General features: G+C 57.8%; 2 protein-coding genes across 3 annotated transcripts in view; both read right to left on the reverse strand.

The window, feature by feature from the left end:
• Window positions 1–1,517: 1,517 nt before the first annotated feature.
• The window catches only part of LOC141728985 (SH3 and multiple ankyrin repeat domains protein 3-like), a gene marked incomplete at its 5' end in the record, with an annotated part of 77,119 nt that continues 58,528 nt past the window's right edge, over window positions 1,518–20,108 (reverse strand). The window contains 2 exon segments of the mRNA XM_074540308.1: window positions 1,518–2,494; window positions 2,639–4,040. Coding sequence (XP_074396409.1) covers window positions 3,494–4,040 — 547 coding nt within the window. The 3' untranslated portion in view covers window positions 1,518–2,494; window positions 2,639–3,493.
• Window positions 5,115–9,593, reverse strand: LOC141728988 (uncharacterized). Of its 2 annotated transcripts, none has more exons than XM_074540314.1 (2): window positions 9,049–9,593; window positions 5,115–8,769 (listed from the first exon to the last, which is right to left on the reverse strand). In XM_074540314.1, the coding sequence occupies exon 2, from the start codon at window positions 7,672–7,674 to the stop codon at window positions 6,673–6,675; it is 1,002 nt and encodes a 333-aa protein (XP_074396415.1). In that variant the 5' UTR covers window positions 7,675–8,769; window positions 9,049–9,593; the 3' UTR covers window positions 5,115–6,672. The 2 variants fall into 2 exon arrangements, with proteins under 2 accessions (XP_074396415.1, XP_074396414.1); XM_074540313.1 differs by having other exon boundaries at window positions 8,897–9,593.

Consider the following 20,108-nt stretch of genomic DNA (forward strand, 5'->3'; position numbering starts at 1 on the left):
GGGCCACAGGTAAGGTGAATTTGGTGGATAAGGGTCGGATGGATTTTGGGGATTGGGTGGGAGGGATTTGGGGGCACAGGTGAGGTGACTTTGGGGAATGTGGGTGGGATTGATTTGGTGGATAAGGGTGGGATGGATTTGGGGGATGTGGGTGGGAGGGATTTGGGGGGCACAGGTGGGATGGATTTGGGAGATAAGGGTGGGATGGATTTTGGGGCAGGGGATGGGATGGATTTGGGGGAGATTGCACAGGGGCTGGATTTGGGGGCACAGGTGAGGTGAATTTAGGGGTAGGGTTGGGCTGGATTTGGGAGCACAGGTGGGATGGATTTGGGGACACAGGTGGGATGGATTTGGGGGATAAGGGCGGGATGGATTTGGGGGCACAGGTGAGGTGAATTTGGGGGTAAGGGTGGGATGGATTTGGGGGATAAGGGTGGGATGGGTTTGGGGGATAAGGGCGGGATGGATTTGGGGGCACAGGTGAGGTGAATTTGGGGGTAAGGGTGGGATGGGTTTTGGGTCCCGGTGGGAGGGCGCAGGGCGGGGCTGGGTTTAGAGGGCGGATTGCGGGGAGGTGACCGTGGGCGGGGCTGGCACGGAGGGTCGGGGGGCCGAGGGTGACACCTGGTGACACCGCGGGGCTGGCAGGGCAGATCTGGCTTGGGGGGACAGGGACGGGACCTTGGCGCATGGCGGGGGCTGCGGGGACACGGCCGAGGGCAGGACCTGAGCTGGGCAGGGGACACCGGGCGGGCGCGGTGGCACCGCGGTGGCGCAGGGGAGGGGCCGGGACGTGCCGGGCTCACCGAGCCCGTCATTCCCGGCTTGTTTTTGTTTTTTCCCGGGATATTTTTTCCCGGCTCGTCGCCCACCGGGCCCTTCCCCGTTCCCGGCTGGGACAGCGGGGTGACAGCCGGGGACGGGGACAGAACGGCCGGGGTCGCCACGGGGGTGAGGGCTCGGGGACAAGGAGATGGCACCGGGGACCCTCCTGGGGACAGCCCGGTGCCTGACATAGGGCAGGGACATCCCGGGGACATCCCGGTGCCCCGACACAGGACAGGGGACATCCTGAGGACATCCTGGTGCCCCGACACAGGGCAGGGACATCCCGGGGAGGTCCCAGTGCCCTGAAACAGGACAAGGGACATCCCAGGGACATCCCGGTGCCCGAAATAGGACAGGGGACATCCTGGGGACACCCCGGGGGAGCTCCGGGCCCTTTTCCCTGGCAAGGTCGGAAAGGTTCGGAGATGTTGAGGGTCAGGACGGAGCTCCCTGTCCTCCCCTCTTAGCACCAGAAGAGTTTTGTTAATGCCTTCCTGGGGGCCTCGCTCGGCTTTTGGGAGCACCGAGCCCTCCCCTCCCGGCCAGCCGGGCCGCCCCCGCCCGGGGGACACGCGGGTGGCGCTGGGGACACGGCCAGGGGAGCGTCCCCTCCCCCGGGCATCGTCCCCGCGGCCACCGCCAGCCCTGGGACCCCCAAAATCGGGGACACCTCCCTGCTGTGTGCCTGGAAGACTCGGTGTGTCCCAAAACGCAAGTTTGTGTTTTTTGTTTTTTTTTGTTTTGTGTGTGTGTGTTTTTGTGATTTCTCTGAATTTTTACAAATCCAGAGCGTCTGAAAGGAGCTGTTTCGGGTTGGTGGGGAGGGGGATTTTAGGGGTTTTTGTGGTGTGTTTAAAAAGACTTTTTCACATTCATTCAGTCGCTTAAAAACTCCCGCGAGCCACGGGCGTGCCGGGAGCGTCTCCTCCAGTCCAGAGATAGGAATTCTTTTAGGAAAATCCTAACAAAAATCAGGTGGCTATAGCTCTGGAGATATAGATATATAGATATTCTCTCTTTCCAAATATAGAGCTGCTTAAAAAGATGCAAAACGAGGGATGAGCAGGATTTTGGGGGGTGGGGGGGGCGGAAGGCGTGTGTGGGGAGGGGGGAGGATCCTGTAATTCGTTATCTCGTGGGGCTTATCAGCTGCTCTCTAGATAAATGCACGGAGATTAAATAATTTCCCATCAACGCTTTTCCCCCCTTTTGGAAAAAACAAGACCCCAAGCCCAGAGGAAATCAAACCTTTCCCACCCCCCGCCCCCTCCCCTCTAAACGTTGCCAAAGCGATTTTTTTTTTTTTGTGTTTTTCGGTTTTTTTTTTTTTGCTGCGGGATTCGTCCCCCCCAGCCTCCCGACATTCCCAAACATGCTTCGATCCATGCGCTCCTCGCTCCCTCTCACCCGGCCGGGGCAGCAGCTCAGAGTCCGGGGGGGTCCGCCTGGCGGGGGGGGGCTCTTCTGGCACGGCCTGGCACGGCTCGGGGTGGCACGGCCGCCGCTGGAGCCTTCCTGGCCCTTCCTTCCTTCCTTCTTTCCTTCCTCCCTTCTTTCCTTCATCCTTCCTTCCTTCCTTTCTCCGGGAGCGCTGCTGGGATGGCCCCGCTGGAGCCGCCGCCTCCGAGCCCGATGGGGACACCTGGGGGGGACCTGGGGCCACCTCCTGGCAGGGACACCTGGGGGGGTTCAGGACCCAGGGCCACCTGGAGCAGACCTGGGGCCACCTCCCGATAGGGACACCTGGGGGGAACCTGGGGCCATCCCCTGGCAGGGACACCTGAGAGGGTTCAGGACCCAGGGACACCTCCTGGCAGGGACACCTGAGGGGGACCTGGGGCCATCTCCTGGCAGGGACACCTGAGAGGGTTCAGGACCCAGGACCACCTGGAGCGGACCTGGGGCCATCCCCTGGCAGGAACACCTGGGGGGGACCCGGGGCCATCTCCTGGCAGGGACACCTGAGGGGATTCAGGACCCAGGGCCACCCCCCGATAGGGACACCTATCGGGGTGGGAGGGGAAGGACCTGGGGCCATCCCCTGACAGGGACAATTCTGACCCTGCCGGGGACACTTGGAGAGGTTCAGGACCTGGTGCCACCCCCTGGCAGGGACACCCGGGGGGGTTCGGGACCTTGGGGCCACCTCCAAGCCTGGCAGGGACAGCTGTGACACTGCCGGGGACATCTGGGGGATATCAGGAGCTGGGGCCGCCTCTGACCCTGCCGGGGACACCTGAGGGGTGTCAGGACCTGGGGCCACCTCCCGGCAGGGACATCTGGGACTTGTCAGCACCTGGGGCCACCTGTGAGCGTGGCAGGGCCACCCGGGAGGTGCCACCCGCCCGTTCTGGGGCTCCAGGCCGTGTCGCCGCCGAGGTGCCACCACCGTGCGTGTCGCCGGTGCCACCCGGGCGGGGCACACGGAGCGATTTACAGGCCAGCCTCTCCGGGAGAGCGGGAACGAGGAGGAATTTCATGCAACATTCCTGGGCCGGAGGCGGCGGCGCGGGGCCGGGGCGGGAGCGGGCGGGAGCCGGGGGGGGAATCGGCGGCCCCACCGCCCTCAGTGCAGCGCTCGGAGAAGGAGAAGGAGAATCCGAGTGGGTTTTCTTGGCTTGGGAATTCCGCCCCGCCCTTCCCACGGCGGCTCCGGGCGCGGTCAGCTGTCCACCAGCTGCTTGAGCGCCCGCTCGATGTTCATGCGGTGCCCCACGCGGGTCACCCCCAACTCCACGAAGTCCTCCTTGGTCAGGGCGGGCAGGTGCGTGCCCTCGATCTCGTGGTCCTCGAACTTGTCCCGGTGCTCCACCAGGTTGATGCTCTCCAGCCAGTCCCCCACGTCGTACTTGTTCCACAGGTGCAGCGGCTTCTGCATGAAGGGCCGCGGCGGGTGCAGCGTGTGCAGCGGCGGCCCCGGCGACGGCGACGGCGACGGGGAGCGGCTGCGGGCGCTGACGCTGCGCACCACGAACCGCACCTCCTTGGGCTCGTGCGGGATGGAGAGGCTGGAGGATTTGAGGATGGTGGGGGGCGTCAGGCCGTAGGGCCGGACGGTGCTGAGGGGCTCGGGGCGCTCCAGCGCCGCGGGTTTGACGGGGCTGGGCGTGCGGCGGGTGACGGGGTAGCGGCTGCCGGGCCGCACGGTGAAGGTGGTGCCGGAGCTGCGCTGGGAAATGGTGCTGAGTTCTCCTAAACTACTGAAAAGTCTGCGGAGAGAGCGGGGAGGCGGGGGGAGAAAAGAGAGGAGAGGGAAGGGGTGAGGCCGGGCTTGGGAACGGGGGCGCGAATCCAGCGGGGTTGCGGGAGGTTCGGGGTGGGGGGGGACACGGCTCGGGTGGGATATCCCGCTGGGGATGTCCCAAAGATTCCGGCAGCGCCGCCAGGGTGGGGGGTCCCGGCCGGTCCTGCCCTCCTGGCACGGCTCTGCGCCCCCCAAGTGTCCCCAGCCCTGGGGACAAGGACCCTGTGCCTCGTCCTGCCCCGTCCCCCCCCACCCCGTGCTGATCCCGCATGGAATGGGAGAAACCCAGCGGAGAAAAGCTGGGATGGATAAGAGGGAATTTTCCAGCATTTTCCCGGGATTGTGGGACCCTCTGGACACCCCTGGTGAGGTCACCTGGTGGCCAGGGTGGCGTGAGGAGCCCAGGGGTGGCTGGGCCGGTGTCCCCTTGGCACTGGGACATGTGGGACCCCCTGGCTGTGCCACCGTGGGAATCTTGGATGGGGACAAAGCTCCTCAAAGCGCTGCTGTCCCCTTGGCATTGTCCCCATCCTGCCATTGTCCCCGTGGGATGGACAGGGAATGGGAAAGGAAAGGGATCTGACACCTGGGTGAATCCTAGAAAATCAGAGTCCTGTTCTCTGGAGAGGCTGGGAGAGCTGGGAATGTTCTCCTGGAGCAGGGAGGGATCCAGGGAGAGCTGGGAATGTTCCCCTGGAGCAGGGAGGGATCCAGGGAGAGCTGAGAGCCCCTGGCAGGGCCTGCAGAGGGACTGGGGACAAGGCCTGCAGGGACAGCACCCAGGGAATGGCTCCCACTGCCAGAGGGCAGCCATGGGTGGCATCTTGGCAATGAGCAATTCCTGCCTGGGCTGGCATTGCCAGAGCAGCTGGGGCTGCCCCTGATCCCTGCAGTGCCCAAGGCCAGGCTGGGCACTGGGGCTGGAGCAGACTGGCACAGTGGGAGGTGTCCCTGGATGGGTTTTGAGGTCCATTCCCATCCCATCCCATCCCATCCCATCCCATCCCATCCCATCCCATCCCATCCCATCCCATCCCATCCCATCCCATCCCATCCCATCCCTGCCACTCCACTTCTCCCCAGAACTATCCCATAAACTTCCCGCATCCCGGTGCCTCAGTTTCCCTGCTCAGCCTCCCATCTCAGCTCCCTCCTGGAAAACCAGGACGCTCTGGAATGCTGCTGGGATCCACCACTGCCTTGATTGCCACCTCCTGGTTTTGGGAATGTTGATGAGCTCCAAGGACCCCATAAATCCATGGCTCCAAAGGGATGAGCTGAACGTGACTGAAGATCTGGAGGATGAGCTGCATTCCCAATAATTCCCATTTTTGAGCCACATTCCTGATAATTCCAGTTTTTCTGCTACCCTAGCACAGCAGAGAAGGAATCACCTTTGGGAAGCTCTGACAGGGAAAAGATGAATGCCCTGGGACTATCTGGATTGTTCCTGGAATTGCTGGGATCATTCCTGCAATTATTCAGATCATTCCTTGGATCATTGCTGGGATGGCTGGAATCGTTCCTGGGATTGTTTGGGCTGTTCCTGGGATGGCTGGAATCATTCCTGGGATTGTTTGGATCACTCCTGGCATCATTTGGATCGTTCCTGGGATGGCTGGGATCGTTCCTGGGATCACTCCTGGGATCGTTTGGATAATTCCCCGTTTCTTGGTGAGGTTCCCGTGCGGCTGCTCCGGTGTTCCATGGTGGGCCTCAAATCCTTGGAATTGTCTCCCACAATTCCCATGGCAGTTTCCAAAGGGGCTGTGACCACCTCCAGCCTTGGTGTGGACCTGTTCCCAGCCTTCCTATGGATCTTCCTCCAAACCTTCTCCCAGTCTTCATATGGATGTTTTTCCAATCTTCCTACGGATCTCCCATCCAACTTTCCTATGGATCTTCCTGAATTTCCTGTGGATGTTTCCTGACCTCCTCGTGGATCTTCCTCTGACCTCCTACAGATCTTCTCTGACCTTCCTGAGGGGTTTTCTCCAACATTCCAGCGGGGATTTTTCCAACATTGCCAAGGGCCATGTTCCAACCTTTCCATGGATCTTCCTTTGACCCTCCCACGGATCTTCCTCTGAGATCTTCCTTCCAATGGATCCATGGATCTTCCTTCTTTTCTATGGGCCTTCCTCCAATGCTCATCCCAAACATAGCCCTAACCCTGAGCCTAACCCTACTCCTGACCCTGATCTTAATCCTGACCCTGATCCCAAGTGCAAACCTGATCCCAGCCTTGACTCTGCCCATAATCCTGATCCTAACTCTGACCCTAACCCTGATCTTAAACCTGGATCTGACCCTAAGCTTATCCTTAACCCTGATCCTAACCCTGACCCTGAACCTGACCCAACCTTCACTCCAAATCCACCTCAACCCTGATCCTGATTTTGATCCTGGTCCTAACACTGAACCTGACCCTAACTGTAACCCTGAGCCTAAACCTGGCCCTAATCCTGATCCCAATTCACTGCTGATCCTAACCCTGATCTGCATCCCAATCCCAATCCTAACCTTGACCCAGACCCTGATCCCAACCCTAACTCTGATCCTGACCCCAATCCCAACCCTGATCCGGATCCCAATCCTCACCCTGACCCTACCCCTGGCTTTTCTTGGGAGCTGGGCAGGGATACTGGGAGCTGGACAAGGATACTGGGAGTGGGACAGGATACTGGGAAGTGGACAGGGGATACTGGGAGCTGGGCAGGGATACTGGGAAGTGGACAAGGATACTGGGAGCTGGACAGGGATACTGGGAAGTGGACAGGGGATACTGGGAGCTGGGCAGGGATACTGGGAAGTGGACAGGGGATACTGGGAGCTGGGCAGGGATACTGGGAAGTGAACAAGGATACTGGGAGCTGGGCAGGGATACTGAGCAAGGACCAAACACTGTCCGAAGTTTTCCTGATCCCGGTCACTCCGGTGGATGGGACGTGGCCATCCCAAAGGATCCAGGAGCAGATGTGGGAGCAGGACACGGAATTCCTGCTGTCCTGAACCTGGGAGCTGCGGGATGAACCTCGGGATGAGCCCTGCGAGGAACCTTGGGATGAGCTTTGGGATGAGCCTGGGAGGAATCTTGGGATACGGAGATGAGCCCTAGGAGGAACCTCGGGATGAACCTCAGGATGAGCCCAGGGAAGAGCACTGGGAGCAATCTTGGGATAAACCTCGGGATGAGCCCAGGGAGGAATCTTGGGATGAGCCCAGGAAAGACACTGGGTGGAATCTTGGGATAAGCCCCAGGAGGAGACCTGGGATGAACCTTGGGATGAGCCCAGGGAGGAACCTTGGGGTGAGCCCAGGGAAGAGCATTGGAAGGAATCTTGGGATGAGCCTGGGGATGAGTCCTGGAATGATCCATAGGACGATCCAAGTGCCCCCAGTGCCAACACAGGGGACGGTTCCCCCTTGGTGTCCCCCAAATATCCCAAATTTCCGTGACACCAGTGCCAGGATTGGGGGAACGAATCCACGGCTGGATCCCATGGGATGAGCCCCCCATGGCCAAGAGGAGCCTCCGGAACAACCCCGCTCCGGGCGTTCCCGGAAAGATCCGGAGCAGGCCGGGAGCTCCTGAGCATCCCACGCCCCTGCCCCACCCGGGAGCAGAGCAAATCCCTGGGAATGGCATCCAGCAGCCGTCGGGAACGCGGCCCCCGGCATTCCCGGAGCGTCGGGATCCGGCGCCGCTCTCCCGGGACGGGGCCGCGGCCTCGGGAATTCAGCGCTTGGCAGAAAAGGACAAGGAAAAATCAACCGGGAACGGCTCCGGGAGCCGGGACACGGATGGAGCCGGAGCTCCGCACACGGGACGGGACACGAGGACGGGACACGGGGACAACACGCAGGAAGCACAACCAGGAGCACAGAGCCGGCCATGCACGCTGGGAAATTCCCAGGGGGAATTCTCCGGCCCTCCCCATCCCACGGGTTGCCCCTTCCAGCCCAAGGGAGCTGGAGTGGGATCAGCTTTTCCCAGGATCCCATCCCAGCCTGGGGAGAACTTCCAGAGCTTCTGGAAGCCTCTGGGATATCCTGGAATCATTGCTGGCAGAAGGGGAATCCCTGGATCCCGGTTTTCCTGCTGTGGCCTCGGGTGGATTCCCTGGGGGATTGGGATGGAGCAGGATCCCAGGAGCTCCCTCCTCTGCCTCATGGAATGTTTGCTCCAGAGGGGCACCTGGGAGCCCCCACGCTGGGGAACCACGGATGGATCCCAATGCATCCATGGTTTGCTGGGATTGGAATGGGGATGCTCTGTCCCCTTTCCCAGAGTCCTTCCCAGGGCATTCTCCACCTTTCCCAGAATCTTTCCCACCGTTCCCGGGGTCTTTCCCACTTTTTCTGGGGTTCTTTCCCACTTTTCCTGGGGTCTCTCTCACCTTTCCTGGGATCCTTTCCCACCTTTCCTGGGGTTTCTCCCACCTTATCTGGGATGTCTTCCAACATCCTTGGGATCCTTTCCCCCTTCCTGGGATTTTTTCCACCCTTCCTGGGATGTCTCTCACCTTCCCTGGGGTCTCTCCCACCTTATCTGGGAACTCTCCCACTTTTCTTAGAGTCTCTTCCAACATCCGTGGGACCTCTTCCACCCTTCCTGGGATCGTTTCCCACTTCCTGGTGTCCTTCCCTATCTTTCTGTGGTCTTTCCCCACCTTTCCTGGTGTTTTTCCCACCTTTCCTGGGGTCTCTCCCACTTTATCTGGGATCTCTCCCACTTTTCTTGGAGTCTCTTCCAACATCTTGAGACATCTCCCACCCTTCCTGGGATCCTTTTCCCTCCTTTCCTGGTGTTTTCCCCACCTTTTCTGGGATCCTTTCCTACTTTTCCCAGTGTCTCTCCCACCTTTCCTGGTGTCCTTCTCTTTTCCCACTTCCTGGTGTCTTTCCCTCCTTTCCTGGGATCTTGTCCATCCTTCTGGGGTGTCTTCCACCTTTGTTGGAATCACTCTCACCTTTCCTGGGATCCTTTTCCCACCTTTCCTGGGGTCTCTCCCACCTTATCAGGGATCTCTCCCACTTTTCCTGGAGTCTCTTCCAACATCCTTGAGATCTTTCCCACCTCTCCTGGTGTCCTTCCCTACTCTTCCTGTGGTCTTTTCCCACCTTTCCCGGTGTTTTTCCCACCTTTTCTGGGATCCTTTCCTACTTTTCCCAGTGTCTCTCCCACCTTTCCTGGTGTCCTTCTCTTTTCCCACTTCCTGGTGTCTCCCCCACCCTTCCCGGAGCACTGAGCCGCTCCAGGATCACCCCAATCCCCCGGGATCCCGACGGGAATTTCCTCAGCAGGAACACCAGCGGGAAGAGCCGGACACGCCACCACAGCACAGGGACAGGGCCATGCTCCCGAGGGACGCGCACATCCCGGAGCCGGCGCCGCTCCCTCCGGAACACCGGGAACGCCGGCGGGAGCGGGGCGGCAACGGGGGGACGGGGGAGAGAGACAGGTGAGGAATGGGACATTCCCGGTGGGATGGAGCTATGGAATGGGAACGTGCTCACTTACACAACTCGCCCACCCTCCGGAGGCCAGAGGCGGATCTAGGACAGAGCAGCGGGACATGCACATGGAAGCAGGAAAAGAGGCAATGAGAGAAATGTTAGCTCCGGTCCGGGAAGCGCCACACGGAAAAAAGAAGCCACCGGACGTCGATCCCGAGGGGATTCGGGGCCGGGAGAACCGCGGGAATCGATCCGGCCTCGGTGTTCCCTGAGTGGAGACCCCCGGGTGGGTTTGGGGAGAGTTGGGGGGATTGGGAATGGGGGAATGGAGGGGGTGGGAATTGGGGGGGGGAGATCGGGATGGTTCCCGTGGGATGGGTGAGGGCGTGGCCAGCCGGGGATGGGGCGGTTGGAATTGCATGGATTCAGCCAAAGCCTGGAGGGTTGGACAGCGACAGAGCTGCTGGGAAAAGAGGGAACAGCGGGGAGGGATTCGGGAAAGGACCAGGGATTTGGGAAAGAGAGGAATTTGGGAAAGACAGGCAAATGGGAAAGGCAGGGAATTCAGGAAAGGCAGGGAAATGAGGGGATTTGGGAAGGAGCGGGGACTTGGAAAGAGAGGAATTTGGGAAAGGCAGGGATTTGGAGAGGAACAGGGATTTGGGAAAGGCAGGAAAATGGGAAAGAGGAATTTGGGAAAGGCAGGGAAATGGGAAAGAGAGGGATTTGGGAAGGAATGGGGATTTGGAAAAGGCAGGGATATCGGAAAGAGGGATTTGGGCAAGGCAGGGAAATGGGAAATGCAGGGATTTAGGAAGGGTAGGAATTTGGGAAAGAAGAATTTGGGAAAGGCAGGGAAATGGGAAAGAGGAATTTGGGAAAAACAGGCAAATGGGAAATGCAGGGATTTGGGAAGGAGAGAAATTTGGGGAGGAGGGTGGATTTGGGAAAGGCGGGAATATCGGAAAGAGATGGATTTGGGAAAGAGGGATTTGGGAAGGAAGGGGGATTTGGGAAAGGCAGGGATATCGGAAAGAGGGATTTGGGCAAGGCAGGGATTTGGGAAAGGAAGGAAACAACAAATGCATGAGAAAAATGCCCCACAGCCAAAAACAACACCGAGCAGCCGACACAAAATTCCCAAGTTTTTCCATGTCCCCCCGGGGCTGGTGACAGTGACGGTGCCATCGGCCACCCCCAAAGGCCACAGGATGTTCCCGGGGATTCGGTGCTTCCCAGAGGGAATAACCTGTGGAAGTTGCCCGGGGTCCCTGGGCTGCACTGTCGGGAAGGAGGGAATGGCCTCATCCCACCCGGATATGGACCACGAGCTTCCAGGTTTGGAATGCTGGCCCCAAACGCCCCAAAACCCCTGGACTATTCCCAATTTTAACCCTTTCTGCAGTGGAACAGGCAGGAAATGCTGGAGCTGTGCCAGGAGTAGGGACACCTCGGGAATGCCAAAAGTTGGGAGCTGCCGTTGGAGCAGAGTCTGGGAACATTTGGGAATGTGGATTTGGGAATTTTGGGAAGGATGCGTGGTTATCCCTTGGGAAAAACATCCCAAGGGGCCCAGGCTGGAGCAGGGATGGGGAGGAGACCCAAGGGGGTCTCAGGCTCCAGCTGGGATTTGTCTGTAGCGGTTTTGGGATTGGGATTTATCCATGAGCTCTGTCCCGGAGCAGGGACAATCCAGAGCAATCCTGGGAAGCTCCAGCAGGGAGCTCTGGCAGGGTCGGGGATGTTGTAACTAAAATTCCCTTTTCCCCTTCTCTGATCCCAGCAGGAAAAGGGAATTCTGGGCTGGAATCCATAGGAAAATTCCCAATTCCCCGAGTGTTGCCCCTGGGCCTTCCCAAGCCGATCTCTTCCCATGAGAGATCCCGCAGAACATCCGGAGCTCCCTCCTTCCCTGAACTCCACCTGGAATGGATCCCTCTGGATTTCTCCAAGGAAAAATCCCCTTTTCCCACGATTCCCACCTCAAGGACAAGGTGACAAAACCCAGTTTGATGGGAACATGGGGACAATTCCACTCTTCCCACTCTGAGGCTCCTGAGGGATGCTCACCCCATGGAGCTCCAGGCAGCCCCACTGCTCTTCCCAAATTCCCAAAAAGCCCGTTTCCTTGGGATGAGCGTGATGGGTGATGCTGGGATGGGAGAAGCCAGCGGAGCGGTGACGCGGGGACACGGTGACACCGGGACAGGACACGTGCTGGGGGGACCCTGTCTCCTTGTAGGCATCAAACCCTTCCCAGATCCCGTGGCACCTTGGGATCCTCTGGGATCAAGGGCTGGGAGGGTCCTCTCGGTGCAGCCCCCCAGAATTCCCGATTTTCCACAGCTCAGCCTCCCTGAGGACCTCAAAGATCCCCAGCCTTTGAGAACCTGGGGAAATTCCATGGAAACCCAGAGGGGAGGGGATCCAGGGGATCCCACTGTGCCTGGGGACCCCTAGAGCAGCCCCTTCCCATGGGAAGTGGAATCCATGGAGCCCAGTGGGAGGGAGGGTGGAGAACACCGGGGTTGTGGCCATCGGCAGCGTGGTCACCTCCATCCCAATCCTGGTAACCTCCATCCCAATCCTGGTCATCTTCATCCCAGTCCTGGAATCTCCATCCAAATCCTGGTCACCTCATTCCTAATCCTAGTCACCTCCATCCCAATCATGGTCACCTCCATCCCAGTCCTGGTCATCTTCATCCCACTCCTGGTCACCTCCATCCCAATCCTGGTCCTCTTCATCCCGCTCCTGGTCATCTCCATCCCACTCCTGGTCACCTCCATCCCACTCCTGGTCACATCCATCCCAGTCCTGGTCATCTCCATCCCACTCCTGGTCACCTCCATCCCAATCCTGGTCATCTTCATCCCAGTCCTGGAATCTCCTTCCAAATCCTGGTCACCTCATTCCTAATCCTAGTCACCTCCATCCCAATCCTGGTCACCTCCATCCCACTCCTGGTCACCTCCATCCCAATCCTGGTCACCTCCATCCCAATCCTGGTAACCTCCATCCCAATCCTGGTCACCTTCATCCCACTCCTGGTCACCTCCATCCCAATCCTGGTCACCTCCACCCCAATCCTGGAATCTCCATCCCAGTCCTGGTCACCTCCATCCCAATCCTGGTCACCTCCACCCCAATCCTGGTCATCTTCATCCCAATCCTGGTCACCTCCACCCCAATCCTGGAATCTCCATCCCAATCCTGGTCACCTCCATCCCACTCCTGGTCCTCTCCATCCCACTCCTGGAATCTCCATCCCAATCCTGGTCACCTCCATCCCAATCCTGGTCACCTCCATCCCAATCCTGGTAACCTCCATCCCAATCCTGGTCACCTCCATCCCAATCCTGGTCACCTCCACCCCAATCCTGGTCACCTCCATCCCAATCCTGGTCACCTCCATCCCACTCCTGGTCATCTTCATCCCACTCCTGGTCCTCCTTATCCCAATCCTGGTCACCTCCATCCCAATCCTGGTCACCTCCATCCCACTCCTGGTCACCTCCATCCCAATCCTGGCCACCTCCATCCCACTCCTGGCCACCTCCACCCCAATCCTGGTCATCTTCATCCCAGTCCTGGAATCTCCATCCAAATCCTGGTCACCTCATTCCTAATCCTAGTCACCTCCATCCCAATCCTGGTCACCTCCACCCTAATCCTGGTCACCTCCACCCCAATCCTGGTCACCTCCATCCCAGTCCTGGTCATCTTCATCCCAGTCCTGGTCATCTTCATCCCAGTCCTGGTCACCTCCATCCCAATCCTAGTCACCTCCATCCCAATTCTGGTCACCTCCATCCCAATCCTGGTCACCTCCATCCCAATCCTGGTCATCTTCATCCCACTCCTGGTCACCTCCATCCCAGTCCTGGAATCTCCATCCAAATCCTGGTCACCTCATTCCTAATCGTAGTCACCTCCATCCCAATCATGGTCACCTCCATCCCAGTCCTGGTCACCTCCATCCCATTCCTGGTCACCTCCATCCCAATCCTGGAATCTCCGTCCCAGTCCTGGTCATCTTCATCCCAATCCAGGTCATCTTCATCCCACTCCTGGAATCTCCATCCAAATCCTGGTCACCTCATTCCTAACCCTAGTCACCTCCATCCCAATCCTGGTCACCTCCACCCCAATCCTGGAATCTCCATCCAAATCCCGGTCACCTCATTCCTAACCCTAGTCACCTCCATCCCAATCATGGTCACCTCCATCTCAATCCTGGTAACCTCCATCCCAATCCTGGCCACCTCCATCCCAATCAATCCTGGCCACTTCATTCCCAAACTTTGCCACCTCCTTCCCAGTCCTGGCCACCTCCTCAATCCTGGTGATCTCCTCTCCAGATGTCATGGGGGGCACCCCTTTCCCGACCTTGGCCAATTTGGCCACCTCCTTCCCAATCCTGGCCACCTCCTTCCCAAACTTGGTCACCTTCTCTTCAACCTTGGTCACCTTCTCTTCAGCCTTGGTCACCTGCTCCTCAATCCTGGCCACCTCCTCTCCAAATGGGGCCACCTCCTTCCTAATCCTGGTCACTTTCTTCCCAATCCCAGCCACTCCCTTCCCAATCCTGGCCACCTCCTTCCCAATCCCAGCCATCTCCTCCTCAATCCTGGCCACCTCCTTCCCAATCCCAGCCATCTCCTTCCCAATCCTGGCCACCTCCTCCCTAAATTTGGCCACCTCCTCTCCACAAGTGGCCACTTCTTCCTCACCCCTCCCTGCCACACAAATCCCTTCTATTCCCACTCTCCCTCGCTCAGTGATCCCAATCCCCCTTTTCCTTCCCTCCCCACAGCCAATTCCCTCGATTTTCATCCCAAATCCCTGCTTCCCGTGGGAATTTCCCCAGGAAAAGGCCCCAAGCCTACAAGGAAACAGGGGGGTGTTTTTCCAAGCTTTTGCTGGGATGTGACACCGCTCCCGGGACACGGAATTCATTCAGGATCGTAGAAAAAGAGGCAGTTTTACCCTAAAAGGAACTAAAACCCCAAAGGGCTCAAGTTTCTTCTCCTCCTCCCTCAGATCTGTGGGAATACAAAGGAATTCATGGAATTGCAGAGCAGCACCGGAAACGCTCCTTTTGGAAGCTCGAGTTCCGCTTCCCAGGAGCCTTTTTGGGGTTAAAGAGAAACAAAGGGATGAGAAAAGACATAAAAAAACCCTTGGAAAACTTTCCCTTTGGATCCAGAGCTCCAAACTGGGAAACTTGAGATGCTCCTGCGAGTCCCCAGGGGCCAGACCTCCTTGGAAAAGCTCCCCCGAACCTGGATCCAGAACCCCAAAATGGAACATTGGGGATGTTCCTGGAAGTTCTGAGGAGCTGGTGGAAAAGGTGCATTGAGCTGGGATCCAGAGCCCCAAACTGGGACATTTGGGATGTTCCCTGGAAGTTCTGAGCAGCCAGAAGCCCTTGGAAAATCTTCCCTGAGCTCAGATCCAGAGCTCCAAACTGGGACACTTGGGATGCTCCTGGGAATCACTGGAATCCAGGACCCTTTGGCAAAGCCCTGCCTGAACTGGAGCCCCAAACTGGGATATTTGGGATGCCCCTGGAAGTCGCCAGGGGCCAGAACCTCCCCTGAATCTGGGTCCAGAGCCCCAAAATGGGACATTTGGGATGTTCCTTGGAGTCCCCAGAACTCCTCGGAAAAGCTCCCCCGAACCTGGATCCAAAACCCCAGAATGGGACATTTGGGATGTTCCTGGAAGTTCTGAAGAGCTGGTGGAAAAGCTCCATTGAGCTGGGATCTGGAGCTCCAAACTGGGACACTTGGGATGTTCCTGGCAGTCCCCAGGAGCCAGAGCCCGTTGGCAAAGCTTCCCTGAGCTTGAGCTCTGATCTGGAGCCCCAAACTCGACATTTGGGATTCTCCTTGGGAATCACTTGGAGTCCTCGGCAAAGCTCCCCTGAGCTTGGACCCAGAGCCCCAAACCAGGAGCAATGGGAATTTCCTGAAGACCCCAGGAGCAAGATCCCTTTGGAAAAGCTCCCCTGGCCCAGCTTCGGAGCCCCAAAACCTCGGAACTCTCCTGGAATCTGCCTTGGAGATTTATCAACGCCAAGGAAAACTCTGGGAAAAGCTGGAAACCTGGGGCTGGGATTTAGCTGGAAAAACCCTTGGGATGGGCAAAGCTCCCACAGCCCTGGACTTGGAGCCTCCTTCCAAATTCCAGAGGAAAACAGGAAAATACAAAGCTCTACCTGGGAACGACCTGGACAAATCCTGGGCCCTCCACATCCCAAATTCCTGGGAGTTAAATCGTGATTGGTTTGGAAAGGAAAGGGTTTTTTGGGATGTTTGGGATGCTCCTGGTGCGTCCCAGAGGTTGGGAAGATGGATCCAATGGGGATTATGGAGGGTGGGAGCCTGGCAGGGCTGGGCGGGGACACGCGACGGGAATGTCTTGGGGAATTTTGCGGGAATGCCGCCTGGAGCACTGGAGCAGTGAATCTGGAGCTGGCTCCGGGCATGGAACGTGGCTCCCGAAATGCTGGGAACGGCCGTGTCCCCAATGACACACACACACCTGTCACGGTCACCGTCAGCTTTATTGGGGACACGGATGTCACACGCGGAACGCGCTCGGCCCCGCGCGGCTCCCGGCACATCCCGAGCCTCTCCCATGGCTCAGCGCGGTTTTCCCAGGATCCCGGGATTTTCCAGGATCCTGCCACTGCTCCAGGAATCCCGGGCAGGAATCCCAGCCGGGGCAGGGAACAAGAGGGCGTCACCTCGAGGTGAAGTTGGGTTTTTGGGAAAATTCCTTCCCCAGAAGTTGATGAAGCGCTGGAATGGGATGCGCAGGGAAGGGGTGGAAGCCCCATTCCCGGTGGAATTAAAAGCTGTGTGGATGTGGCACTTGGGGACACGGGGCAGCGCTGGGCGTGGCTGGGCTCGGTGGGATCAGAGGGATTTTCCAGCCTCAACAATTCCAGGGTTTTGGGTTAAACACGAGGAAGCTGCTCTTGGACACGGCCACCAAGGGCCACCACGGATGAAGGGAAGTTGTCCCCTTGCTCCGCTGCCATTGTCACCGTCCCGGGTGTCCCTGGTCCCGGAATTGTCACCGTCAGTGGCCTGAACTGTGACCTGATGTTGCCACTGTCAGAATTCCTTGGGCTCTTTCCCAGTCCCTCGGCTCAAAGGTCCTTCCGTGGACGCCCGGCTTGGGAGGAGACAGAGCCGGAGTTAGAGCTCGGGGAAAAATCCATGGATCGGGGCTTCCCGGGGTTCCCAGGGAGCATTCCCACAGGGATCGGTCAGGGAAAGGCGTCGGGCGCTGCTCTGGAGCAGGGAATTCCCTGAGCTTGCACGGAATTGCTGGGAATTCAGGATGAATGTGGGGATGGAGGAATGGCAGGATGATTCCCAAATGGCAGCTGCTCCGTCAATCCCACGGATCCAGAGCTGCTGGAAGGGCTGGGGAAGGATCAGGTATGGGAACATCTGTGTCCCCGTCCTTGTGGGACTCCAGGCCACCTCAGTGTCCCCATTCCCAGATTCCAGGCCACCTCCCTGTCCCTATCCCTGTGGAACTCCAGGTCACCTCAGTGTCCCTGTTCCTTGAGGAATTCCAAGACTCCTCAGTGTCCTTTTGGGATACTCCAGGTCACCTCAGTGTCCCTGTTCCTTGTGGAATTCCAAGAACTCTCAAGATCCTTTTAGGGACTCCAGGTCACCTCAATGTCCCCATCCCCACAGAATTCCAGGGTCCCCATTCCTGTGGGTCTCCAGGACACATCCGTGTCCCCATTTGGAATTTCAGGTCACCTCAATGTCCCCATCCCTGTAGAATTCCAGGGTCCCCATTCCTGTGGGTCTCCAGGACACCTTCATGTCCCCATTTGGAATTTCAGGTCACCTCAATGTCCCCATCCCTGTAGAATTCCAGGGTCCCCATTCCTGTGGGTCTCCAGGACACCTTCATGTCCCCATTTGGAATTCCAGGTCACCTCAATGTCCCCATCCCTGTAGAATTCCAGGGTCCCCATTCCTGTGGGTCTCCAGGACACCTTCATGTCCCCATTTGGAATTCCAGGTCACCTCAATGTCCCCATCCCTGTAGAATTTCAGGCCACCTCCCTGTCCCCATCCCTGTGGGATTCCAGGCCAGCTCTGGCTCCCGGCAGCTCTTGAGGGACATTCAGGTGACACTTCCCTTCTCTGGACAATTCCAGTGCCTGGAAAACGCATTCCAAACTGGGTCACTGCCTCTTACCTAACCGTGCTCCCATTATTCCCTGAATTCACAGCAATTCCATATAAAAAGCCAGGAGAACTCGGACAATGCGGGAGAGCGGCTGCCATCACTAAAAAATTCCATTCCCCACCGACTCCCTGGGAAACATTTCAAGCCTTTGACATCCCAAAACTGGGAGATGAAAGGTCGTGACTTTCCCAAAAGAGAAAAACTGGGAATGTGGGACTCTGTGGGATGGCTGGAAGGGCCGGATTCCGGTGGGGAGCAAGGACGGGATGTGCAGGAAAAGAGGAGGCTCCAGGGGCTGGATGAGCAGGGCACGGAGCCCTGGGAATTGCAGGGATTGCAGGGAAAGCAGGAAGAGAGGATGGAGAAGGGCTGATCCTCAAAATCGGTGAAATCATTCCAGGGGAAAACCGGGAGGTTGGATGGACACGGATGGAAGGGATGGGGACATGGAAAGGGACATTCCGATGTCACCAGGAGCCGGAGGATTCCCAGCAGGGAATCCCAAACCAGCATGGGATCCTGGTAAAAGAGCTTGTAAAAGCTCAGAATTCCCAAAATTCCAGCGCCACTGGAGATGGGCAAGGCCTCGATTCCAGAGGATCCCTGAACGGCCTCAGCTTGGGATGAGGGAGGGGACCTTGGGTGACACCTGGCTCCATAGGGAATGACACTCTTGGACAGGGAGACACCCCTGGATCCACTCCCAGTACTCCCAGCTTGGATCTGCTGGGATAGGCTGGAGTAACCCCAGGATGCTCCAGGACACTTTGTCCCCAAGGCCACCACCTGGAATGTCCCATCCTGTGCCAGCACCATGTGCCGGAGCAGCCATGGGTGGGATGGTTTGGTTGGAAAAGCTTTTCCCATGGGATGGGGTGCCCTTGATGCAGAGCTCCTGGCACCTCGCTGAGCCCTTGCACCCATGGGTGACAGCGGGTGACACCGGCTCATGGCGGCTCTGCGGGGCCGCGCCTGAAAGGGCAGGACAAGACTCAGAATTTTGGGTCACTTCCCACTAGGATTTGATATTCCCAAGCTTTTTAAGGGTTTGGGCTCCCATTTGGAAGGTTTGGGATCGTTTTAGGGTTGAGGGGGTGAGGCAGAACCAGGGTGGCATTGGTGCCACCATGTCCTGTCCGGGGGGTGCCACGGGCCACCTTTGTCACCTCCTGAGTGGGACAACACCTGGAGATCCTCAAACATGGAAAAGCCCCAGAAAAACCCATCCTTGGTGCTTGGCCAGGAGAGAACAGGGAGGGGGTGACCCAGGACTCGACATTGTCACCACAGCATTGTCATCTCAGCATTGGCACCATGGGGTCATCATTGTCACCACATCATCCTTGTCATCACAGCATTGTCACCTCAGCATTGTCATCATCACCACAACATCGCCATTGTCGCCACAGTGCTGTCGCTGTCACCATAGCATTGTCATCGTCACCACAATGTCGTCATTGTCACCACAGCATCATCATCACAGCATCATCAACATGGCATCGTCATTGTCACCACATCATTGCCACCGCTGCATTGCCATTGTCACCCCTTCGTCATTGTCACCACAGCATTGTCACTGTCATGACATTGTCATTCTCATCACAGCATCATCGTCAGGACATTGTCATTGTCACCATGGCATCATCATTGTCACCACAGCATTATCACCACGTCATTGTCACCGCAGCATCCGCATTGTCACCACATCGTCATTGTCACCACAGCACTGTCACTGTTACAGCATCATTGTCACCACAGCATCATCCTCAGGACATTGTCACTTTCACCACAGCATCCCCATTGTCACCACATTGTCATTGTCACCACAGCATCGTCATTGTCATGTCGTCATTGTCATCACAGCATCGTCATCAGGACATTGTCATTGTCACCACAGCATTGTCACCATGGCATCGTCATTATCACCACAGCACCGTCACCACAGCATTGTCATTCTCACATTGTCATTGTCACCATGGCATCATCACTGTCACCTCACCATCGCCACTGTCACCACAGCATTGCCGTTGTCACCACACCATCCCCACTGTCACCATAGCATTGCCGTTGTCACCTCACCATCGCCATTGTCACCATAGCATTGCTGTTGTCACCTCACCATCGCCATTGTCGCCATGGCATCATCACTGTCACCTCACCATCGCCATTGTCACCACACCATCACCACTGTCACCATAGCATTGCCGTTGTCACCTCACCATCGCCATTGTCACCATAGCATCGCCATTGTCACCATAGCATTGCCGTTGTCACCTCACCATCGCCATTGTCACCATAGCATTGCCATTGTCACCTCACCATCGCCATTGTCACCACGGGG

This window comes from Zonotrichia albicollis, chromosome 4, assembly GCF_047830755.1.
Source record: "Zonotrichia albicollis isolate bZonAlb1 chromosome 4, bZonAlb1.hap1, whole genome shotgun sequence".
NCBI lineage: Eukaryota > Metazoa > Chordata > Aves > Passeriformes > Passerellidae > Zonotrichia > Zonotrichia albicollis.

What these genes read in the sequence shown, in the direction of transcription:
- LOC141728988 (XM_074540314.1), bottom strand. Translation starts at nt 7,674, where the DNA reads ATGCTCAGGAGCTCCCGGCCTGCTCCGGATCTTTCCGGGAACGCCCGG.